This window comes from Ovis aries, chromosome 12 (genome assembly GCF_016772045.2).
Source record: "Ovis aries strain OAR_USU_Benz2616 breed Rambouillet chromosome 12, ARS-UI_Ramb_v3.0, whole genome shotgun sequence".
In the NCBI taxonomy this organism is placed as follows: Eukaryota; Metazoa; Chordata; class Mammalia; order Artiodactyla; family Bovidae; genus Ovis; species Ovis aries.
Window position 1 is genome coordinate 3,707,000 of NC_056065.1, and position 10,385 is coordinate 3,717,384.

The 10,385-nt window shown below is 51.6% G+C and overlaps 1 protein-coding gene across 2 annotated transcripts; it reads right to left on the bottom strand.

Annotated features, from left to right (window-relative positions):
- Positions 1-1,260: 1,260 nt before the first annotated feature.
- AVPR1B (arginine vasopressin receptor 1B) lies at positions 1,261-7,001 on the bottom strand. Of its 2 annotated transcripts, NM_001246237.1 has the most exon segments (5): positions 1,377-1,704; positions 5,948-6,126; positions 6,128-6,132; positions 6,134-6,156; positions 6,158-6,890. In NM_001246237.1, coding segments are annotated over 5 exon segments (1,268 nt in total), but the record flags the coding sequence as incomplete, so codon positions are not given.
- Between the last annotated feature and the right edge of the window lie 3,384 nt (positions 7,002-10,385).

The following is a 10,385-nucleotide window of genomic DNA, read 5'->3' on the forward strand; positions in this document are numbered from 1 at the left end:
TGGTGATGGACAGGGAGGCCTGACGTGCTGCCGTCCATGGGGTCACAAACAGTGGCACACGACTGAGCGACTGAACTGAACTGTGGGCAGAGGTGGGCAGCATGGCTGTGGCAGGACCCACAGTCACCAAAATTGAGTCAGACAGCATAAATGTCACTATCATGAAAATCCAACAATTCTCCTAGATCTTACGGGTTAGGAAGTCCTTAGTGCTTCTCCAGTCTTGCAAGTCATAAAAGGTTTGAGCTGGGAAAGACCTTGAAGAGCATCTCTATTCTGCAGGCAAGGAGCTGAGGTCCAGAGAGGGAGGTTAAGTTCCCAAGGTCATACAGATACCACCAGGGAGAGCCGGGTTTGCCATCCTGGGCTCCTGACTTGATTGTGGCAAGCACGTGATTTGTGTGAAAGCTCTGAAGAGCCTCAAACAAATCCAGAGCCACGACTAAGTCACACTTTCTCGAAGGATGTCCCCTCCATGCAGCCCAAGAGGCAGGAGCCACGTGGACCCCGTGAAGGGAAGGGGAAGTGCGACCAATCCCTGCTGCTTCCAAGACCCTCCCACTCAGAATTTGGTGACCATTTTCATCTCCTCTCTCCTCACTCATTCTTCCCACACTCACCCCAGTGGGCCATCCCACCAAGAACATGCAGTCCTTTGCCTTGTCACCCACCCTAACTATAAATGAGGGCATTTGGGAGAAGATAAGCTGCATTTGCAGAGTTTTTACCAGTTGCCCAGCGCTCTGCTGCCCCTCACTTCCCTTCGGTAGACAGGTGAGGGGAGCAGGCGAAGCCCCCCACTTCTCTTCATTAAGCACGCCTCTCTCTACCAACGCCCCCTCCCACACACACCCATCTCAGGATTCAAATAGGGTCCTCCTTGCAGTTATTCACTCCTTCCCTCTCCTGGCTGAAGAACTAGTCAGATTAGGGTGGGACAAACAAGATAAGATACCAGCCTCTAAATCCCTGCTGTCTGTGGACCCCCAGGCAGGAGAGCCCAGATCGGCGGCACCACACCTATCACACACCTGGTCCCCAGACAGGCTGTGAATACGGCAGCATCAAGGAAGCAGACAGTCTGAGTCTCCCTGTTTCCCAGGACGTGAGGTTGGGCAGGCAGCTATGACACCAAAGATAGGAGCGGACTTTCTGGCCTCCTCACCCTGCCTCAAGCCGAGTCAAAGGGCATAAACGTCATTGTCGTGAAAATCCAACAATTCTTCTAGAGCCTATTGGTTAGGTGTCCTGAGAGAACGATTCTCCAATCTTGCAAAGTCATGAAAGGTTCTAACTGAAGACGACCATGGAGAGCATCAGGCTGGGCAGTGCTGAGGTGGGCAGAGATCCTCCGCCAGACTCTGGAGAGTGCTTCCTAAAAGATGCTGGTCTCAGTGGCAGCATCACCATCCACCTGCTCTGTGCCCCGCAGGGAGTCTCTGGGCCCTGGCTTCCTGCTGAGTCCGGGGCTGAGGCCGCGGGCAGGCAGGCCACTCGAGCGGGTCAGCAGGGTGGCATGGCGGCTGGACAGACTGCCGTTGGAGAGCCGCCTGCGCATCCTGGGCCCCGCGCCTCTGCAGCAGGCCAGACGGCGCAGGGCACGCCACCACAGGTGGCTGTTGAAGCCCATGTAGATCCAGGGGTTGCAGCAGCTGCTGAGGTTGCCCAAAAGCATGGAGATGGTGAAAGCCACGTTGGTCGAATCTGCCAAGGGAGAAGCACAAGGATTTCAGAGCTGGAAGGGCCCTGGGAGAGAGTCCCTCTCCCTACAGAACAGAGGAGGAAGCTGAATCCCAAGGAGGACCACGTGGGGTTCTATAATCAGAAAGGATCACAGCTGGGACTCCAACCTGGGACTCCTAACTCCAGGGTTTTGCCTCCCTGATTTATTTATTCATTTTGTGCCGCAGGGTGGTGGCAGGAGCTGAGGCTTGCTCTAAGCTGACTTTAGAGACACAGACATAGTCAGCGACGGGAGCAGCCCGAACTGGATCACTATCTTTGTTCTGAAATCTTGAATTGTGAATCCCCTAATGGATGTCAAGCAGGGGTGAGGCAATTTCTATAAAATCTGCAGGAAAAATGACCACGATTCTAGCCAAGTTTGGGCACACCTGCATTCCCACTTATGTCATAGATACGGGTACACACTGCCCTCTGACCCCTTAGGGTCCGTCCCAGTCATCCTGTCATTCTGTTATTGTCCGTGTGAGTATTGACTGTGCCAGGCCGGTGCTGGGGACCTCGTAGGCAATCAGTGGAGCTTGACAGCCTAGAGGTCCCATGAAGCCACCTCCAGCTGTGCAGCTTCTAGGTACAGGGCATCCAGGCATCTCGTTCCTGGCCAGTGCTGTTCTCCGTCGTCAGAAATTACATCCAGAGAATGTCCCTTCTGCAGGGAAAACTAATTTCTCTCCTGGACAGTCAAAATGTGAGCCTTCAAAGACTCCGATAAGATTCCTTCCAGATATAATACTCTTTCTGAAAACGAAATGAAACTTCTCATGCCAACAGGAAAGCTGCTGGGATGGGCCCCAGCCTTCTGCCAGACGCACCATGGCTAAGCTATGGCACGGGCTGCACACTGAGTTGCCCAGCGCTTTAGTGGAGGCTGTAGAATCACTGAGTGCCATGGCAGAGCTGGAAGGAATTGAGGGTTAGGGCACAGACCTGAACCTAGGTCTCCCCCCTTTAAAGCAGCAGTTCTGCACCATTTCAACCAATGAACTCAAAGGCAAAGCTCAAGTGCCTGCTCTGTAAAGTGCCACGAAAGCTTCCAATATGCTGGGTCCTTGGGTGCTCTCCAGTGGTACTTGCAGCCCAAGAGAAGAAAAGATACAGGGTCAGGATATTTGAGAGAAAGCATGAATCACAGAGTTGAGAAGCATAGAAGTGAGAGCAAGGGTGGGGACCAGCCTCAGCAACAAACCCAGGCTCCTGCAGCATGAAGGTGTCTGGCCTGCGCCCCAGTTAACTGAACACCTGGGGGCTGCAGACATTTGAGAAGCTGCTTTGGCTAAGGTGTGCATTCATCTCATCTGCTCCATCAGTATATGTATAGTGCCTAGATTAGGCCAGAGACTGAGGGTTTCCAAGGTTTCTTCACTTGGGAAGCATCTGTTTGGATTGGCACCCCCGAGCCAGGCCCAGGTCGGGGCTCGAGATGCACCTGGAGCCCTGGAGTCTTCGGAGGCTCCAGCTCAGTCCTGGAGGGCAGACCTGCTGCAGCACGGCCTGGCAGAGGCTCCACTGATGGTCGGGGACAAGGGCAAGTGCAAGGAGACAGCTTCCTGCCAAAGACTCGGGGATGAGCGGCCAGGAGGCCAGCATGCCGTGGAGGGAAGCTGGGTGTACCGGAAAGCAAGTTTAAAGCAGTGAATGTCTACTCAACTCAGAGTCCCCGAAGGGCTTCTGGTTTTCTGAGGGACACTTCGTTTCTGCACTGCTTACTCGGAGAGGCCCTTGATAAGTGATAAGTCACTTGTATATGGGTCTGAGGGACAGGTTGATGATGGTGGTGACTACAGGAGGCAAGCAAGAAAGCTTCTCGTAGGTTCCTTGATAATGGGCGAATGGCCTTCTCATCGCTGGTGCCACCAGCTCAGCTATGATTGTTGGGAATAAGACAACAATAAAAGTCTGGATAAAGTTTGGCCTAAAAAGACCTTGATTCAATTTCTTGGCTCCATCTCTTACTAGAAGTGGCACTTTGGACCAGTTATTTCACCTCCCTGAAGCTCAGATTGCTTAGATGTCAAGGGGAGAAGGTCACCCCTAAGTAGCACAAGGCCTAAATGTGCTTGGCACATAGAAAGCCCTCCTTCCTTCTATTCTGTGCTTGATTAGAGGTGGGGGCAGTCCCTAGAACAGGTTAGGGGTAATATGGTCATTGCTTAAAGGATAATTTTATAAATAGCCTCTGGTCCACACTAGTGTCCAAAAAGTGGTTAAGAAGGGGTACAATGGGACTGTTACAATTCAGTATTGCTGAACTCTCTCTCTCTCTCTTTTTTCTAGCTTAAAAAAAATTATTTTTAATTGAAGGATAATTGCTTTACAATATTATGTTGGTCTCTGCCATACATCAACATGAATCTTGCTGAACTCTCTGGCAGAGTTGTGTTAATGTCATGAACAACCTTCCCCTTACTTCGTCTTTCCGGGAAAGATGTTTGGCTTGAGCGTGCCCTAGGATGAGCAGATTGAGACTAGAAACAATAGCATAGGGGAGATCACTCTAAGAGCTTGTAGGAAGGGGCAGTCTGGGTCTGCTGGTCAGTGAGTCCTCAGGAAGCTTCCAGAGCAAACTGTGCACAGGGTGTCCCTGGGGCAGTCACGCGCTGCACCCATCATACACCCCGAGCTGCGCATGAAGAGTCTGCTGGACTAGAGAGCACCCAGTCACCCTGACAGGTGACCACACACTTGTCCCCACCCCCTCTTCTTAGGAGAGCAGGAACAGATGTCTTTAAATACCACTTGCCAGCATTTGGGCTGCCCAGAAACAGCACTTTCCTTTCTCAGGACAAGCTCACCCCCAAATGGCCTGACCTGTTGGCAGTATCTGAAACTTAGGCTGCCGTCTATCTCACTCCCCAAAATGACCAGAATCAGGCCTCCCACGTCCCACCTGGAACACAGTCCTCTTAGAAGGTCCCATTTTGTTTTTCACATAGGAGGAAGGCCCTTCTCTTCATCACTTCCAGAGCTAGAATTTGGGAAGCAGGGGCAGACAGTCGAGGAGAGAAACGAGGAGATTCCAGGCCTAGGTTCTATTCGTCACTTCGCCACTTCCTTGCTGTGTGGCCTTGGGCAAGTCAGGTATCCTCTCAGAGCCTCTGCTTTCTCATTAACAAGACAAAGGGTTGAATTTGGGATTTCAGGGTTGTGCCCCAGGGCTAATTATTTGAAAATGGCTGTTGAAAAGGAGTTCAAAGTCTTGTTCAGGTGTAGCAGGGGAAGAATGCTGAGAGACACACTTCATGGGCCACAAACCGCCATCTGGACCAAATCGTTTGAAAATCCCTCTTAAACCGTCTAGTAAACTGTCAGTTGCTTGGCCAAATCTACTCATGGTCATATCTTCATTAGGGCCAAATAGTATTTTAAAATGCTTAAATTAGTTGCCAAAATTGTAGAATACGGAAATTTCACATTACAGGTACTCACATGGCATGTTTTGACCGGATGGGAGTCACAGCTGTCCCTTTTCACACCGGTTTAGCCACCATCTTTAAAGCTGCACCCGTTTGTTACCTGCCTGCTCCTGGCAGCCTCTATGCTGTGCTGCCGTGCTAAGTCACTTCAGTCGTGTCCGACTCTGTACGACCCCATGGACTGTAGCCCACCAGGCTCCTCTGTCCATGGGATTCTCCAAGCCAGAATACTGGAGCAAGTTACCATGCCCTTCTCCAGGGGATCTTCCGACCCAAGCACCGAACCCACGTCTCTTAAGTCTTCTGCACTGGCAGACGGGCACTGGCAGACTAGCGCCACTGGGGAAGGAGGCTCAGATGGTGAAGACTCTGCCTGCAGTGCGGGACACACGGGTTCAATCCCTGGGTCGGGAAGACCCCCTGGAGAAGGAAATGGCAACCTGCTCCAGTATTCTGGCCCACAGAATCCCAAGGACAGAAGAGCCTGGTAGGCTACAGTCCATGGGGTCACAAAGAATCAGACACGACTGAGTGAGTAACACACACATAATGCTAAATGAGATCTTCAGACAGCTTTGAAGGGGTTGATAGAAACCATTCAAAATGAATGCATACTAGAACTGTCCCTTTTCACACCGGAACAGACACCATCTTTAACTGCTTCACCCATTTGTTACCTGCCTGGCCCCGGGAGCCACTGTGGCCCTGTCCTAATACCCACCTTCTCTCTTCTCTGCATTTTTCCACCTCCTGCTCCTGCCTCTACCTTCCCAACCAGACCACACACTTGCCTTCATCGGGGGCATTCTCATCCCACACAGACCACATCTGGACACTGAAGAAAGGCGCCCAGCAGGCGATATAGGCCAGCACAATGACGAAGGTCATCTTCACAGTTCGGATCTTGGCCCGCGAGATGGTGCTGACGCTGCTAACCCGGGACGGCAGCCCCCGCGTGGCTGCCACCGGGCCACGAGGAGCAGATGGCCTGTTCGCAGGGCCCCAGCTCCCTCCTTCGGCCTGCCCAGCCTCCGTCTTGACTTTGAGGTTCTTGCAGATTTCGTGGCAGATGAGGCTGTAGCAGGCTGTGAGCATGGCCACTGGCAGGATGAAGATGGCTAGGGTGGTCCAGGTGATGTAGGCCCGTGGCCCCCAAGGGAAGCGGAAGTCTGCCCAGCAGTCCAGCACTCCAGAGCCCTGGATCACCTCTCGTAGGGAAAAAATGAAGACTTGAGGGAGGCTGAGGACCGCCGCCAGCAGCCAGGGGGCTGCGATGAGCGGGTAGGTGGACCGGCTGGGCTGCTGGAGGCTGCGCAGGGGGTGACAGACGGCCAGGTAGCGGTCCAGCGTCATGGCCAGCAGCATGTAGGTGGAAGCAAACATGCTCAGCACCTGCAGGTACTTGACGGCCCGGCAGAGCGGGTCCGGGCCCCGGAAGCGGTAGGTGATGTCCCACAGCAGCTGGGGCAGCACCTGGAAGAGCGCCACGCCCAGGTCGGTCAGAGCCAGATGCAGCACGAACACCTGCATGCGGGAGCGCTTGCGGACCGGCTGTCCCACCGTCAGAAGCACCGTCAGGTTGCCCCCTGTCGCCAGCGCCAGGACAGTGGCCAGGACGCCGATCTCCACCCTGGCCAGCTCCTCATCCCGGCCCAGCCAGGGTGTGGTGGCGTTCGCAGCAGCGACGGTGCTCCCCGAGGTAGGAGCAGCCGTCCAAGGAGGCCTGGAATCCATGGTGGAAGTTTGCTGGGAGAGAAGCAGGCGGGGAGGCGGGGATGGACGCAGTGTGAGCGCAAGTAGAGAGGCCGAAGGAATGAGACGGAGTGGGCAGGAGGAGGTTAAAGATGGAAGAAAGGGGAAGGGTGGGCTGACCAGAAGGAGGCTGAGACTGTGTGGCAGGAGTTAAGAGGGCAGGGATGGAGACGATGAGGGAGAATGAGGTAAGGAAGAAGATGCTGAGCCCAGAGAGGGGCGAGGGGACCCGGGAGCGAAGGGAAGCAAGAGTCAGGCAGCCGAGGAGTCAGGAAGGGGAGAATGGGCGAGGCTGGGCAAGGCGAGCCTTCTGGAAGGGTAAAAAGACTGGGGGAGCTGGCACCACTCCCCAGTGCGCCTCAAATCCACTTTCCCCAAACTTTCCTGCAAGCGGGTGCCCCTAAACCTGTTTGCAGGAGCGCTCCTGGCCGGAGGAGTCTCTGGAAAACGCCGCTGAGCCCGCCCGGGCTGGCGGCCCGGCGCGAGCAGGCTTTATGCGCTCGCACCCGAGAGCAGCGGCCCCTGCGCGCCGCGTGGCTCCCGCCGGGGAGGGCGGAGTGACACCGTAAGCGACCAACCGCGGGGCCCGGAGAGGCTGGCTGGGGGGGCGGGGGGCGCGGGAGTGGGGACTCGAGGGAGGCCCGGGAGGAGGGGCAGAGGGGCAGACAGACAGGGCCCCGGACAGACAGGGAGCCAGAGAAGCCCACGGCGTGGCGAGCGCCCACCGGCCGGCGGCGCCCGCGGACAGACGAGCTCCCCGTGGCTCGCGCCTGGCACCGTCGGACTGTCTCCCGAGACAGGTGCGCGCCCAGGGGACGGGTGGTGGCCGCCCACCTACCGGGGACCCCGCGGCCGGCAGCGCTGGGGGGTCCCTGTCCCCCAGGTAGCCCCCCAAGGGTGGCCAGGTGGGCGAGGCAGCGCCCCAGACGGAGCCCGGGGCCGTCGGCGGTGGCGTCTGACCGCAGGCTTTGGGGAAACCTGGAGCCAGAAAGGCGGGAAGAAAATAAAGGCGAGGCTGCGGGTGGAGAGGAAGCAGCTGCGGAGAGCGCACGGTGGGACGAGCCAGTCCTGGGGAACCGGGGTCCAGGGCAGGGCTTCGCCTCCAGGCTTCCCGGAGTCTTGCACCAGCGGTCACCTCAAGGCGGTTTAACCACCCTGGGAGGTAGAAAACTGAGGTGGTGGAAGTCACAGGATTCGCTCTAGAAAAATCACAGAACTGCCGAAGCAGTGGAGGCGGGACTAGCTAGACCCAGTGCTTTTCCCAGAGCGGCCTTTGCTAACATCCGTGAGAGGCACGGGCGCAGATAAAAAGAAGCCACCGGGGCCCAGAGGAAGCTCACAGGGCGGTGGAGACAGTGCAGCAGAGCCGCGGTGCTGGGTGTGGAATTCATTTTATTTTTAGTACATAGAGGAGGTGGATCACTGGGACTCCAGAGCAGAAGTTCCTTAGGAGTGACAACAGCATTGTCCGCTACCCTCAGAAAGGTCAGGGCCCATCATCATTCTGGAGGTCCGCTTGTCTTGCCTTTTAATCAAACCTGACCCCCCTTTATAGTGTCATCCGTCCACCACGTATCCAATTAAGGTCCCTTCTTGACTCGCCTCCATCCTACACAGCCTGCACATTCATCTCCAGCTCATCCTTCATGGTTCAAACACTCACAATCCTCACCTAAAATTTATTAGCATCCTTTTGTGCTATGCAGCTCAACCCTTTGACAGCAAAACTCAAAAGGGCTGTTTGTCTCCATCTTCTTACTCCCATTCATTTCTCGATGCATTCATTTAAAATTATATGTAGTTAAACATATGATATCAAACTATATGTACCATTCTGGAACTTGCTTTTTAAATTCCACTTTATTTTTTAGGTCTGCCCATGGTAAGACATAGATCTAGCTTATTCAGTTTCTCATGCACACTACTGAAGTATGTGAATATAATGCATTTTGTTTATTCATGATTTTAGGTTATTTTCAGCTTTTTTAGCTAGTTAATTTTTAATGCTACAATGAACATTCTTTGTATATGTGTCCTTATGTTCATGTGTGAGAATTTCTCTCAGGTGTACATACAGATGTATATGCTTGATGTAAGTATTATTGGACCATAGTGTATGAATTTTCAATTAGATAGATCCATATCTTAAATTTTGTCTCCAAATGTGTTGTGCCGATTTAGTCTCCCACCAGTTGCGTTTGAGTTTTCCACCGTCGTCACAGTCAGACTTTCTAATTTTCACTAATTTGATAGATATGAAATAGCATCTCATGCTGCTTTTATTCTACTTCACTGACTATTGAGTGTCTTACCATGTGTTTATTTGTTGTTTGGGCTTTTGTGAGTTGTTTATATCCTCTGCACAGTTTTTGATTGGATGGTCTTTCTTGTCAGTTTGTAGGAAATCTCTGTATGTTCTGATATGAATATTTTATGTACTCTGATCCGTTGCATATCTTCTTTAATCTCTTATCTTTTGTTTATGGGATCATTTGTTACAAAGAAAGCTTTTTTAAATGAAATCAGTATTTTCTTTTATCATTTCTGCTTTTTGTGACTTGTGTTCCCTATCTCAAGAACAGAGAGGTCCCGTATTTTTTTCTAACCTGTTTAACATTTGGTTTTCATTTTCTAGGTCTTCATCCATTTAGAATTCATTTTGTGTATGTGTGAGATAAGAGTCAGCTTCGCTTTTCTCCCGCATGATGAATCAGTTCTCAGTTTACTGAGTACTCCGTTCCCACCGTCACCGGTATAATACATTAAGTTTCGAAGTCTGTATCTGGTGCTATTTCTGGGGTCTCTGCTCTGTTCCATTGTTTTATTTTTATCCCTGTTCTATTATTTCACTGTTTTATGTTCTAAAGCTTTATAATAAACTTTAATGTATAGGAAAAAAGCCAACAAGCCTCCATCTTGTTCTTATTTTCAAACCATTTTGGAAATTGTGAGGTTAGGTATCAGTTTGTCTAGTACCACAAAAATTTCTGTTGAGTTTTCATTTGAAAGCATTGAATTTAGAGAATATTTTGGGGGGAGAATTGACATATTTATAATTTTATTCAGTCTATTTTATGTCCTCCAATAATACTTAATAATTTTCTTCATAAATGTCTTCCCACAGAGGAGCCAGGCAGGTTACAGTCCATGGGACCACAAAAGGTCAGACATGACTAAGCAACTGATCAGCAGGCACTTTTTCACAGGTTTACTCCCATGTACCTAGTAATTTCTGTTGCCACTCTACATAGAATTTTGTTCTATCATATTTTCTAATAACTATTATTTGTCGTTTATTGCCAGTATTTGGGGGCAATATTGATTTTTTAACTTGCTCTTAAATTTAGCAATTTGCTGCGCCCTCTTATACTAGTAAATTATTTTGGACTATCTATGCTTATAATGTTCTCTGCAAACAGCAATCATTTTTTGTCTTCCATTCCAATTCCATTTAATGCATTTCTTTTCCTTGTCTTA

Coding starts and splice junctions, on each gene's coding strand:
- AVPR1B (XM_060395935.1), bottom strand. CDS start 6,890: ATGGATTCCAGGCCTCCTTGGACGGCTGCTCCTACCTCGGGGAGCACC. Junction 1,705..5,947: donor TGAGAATGCCCCCGATGAAG/GCAAGTGTGTGG, acceptor CTCCCTTGGCAG/ATTCGACCAACGTGGCTTTC.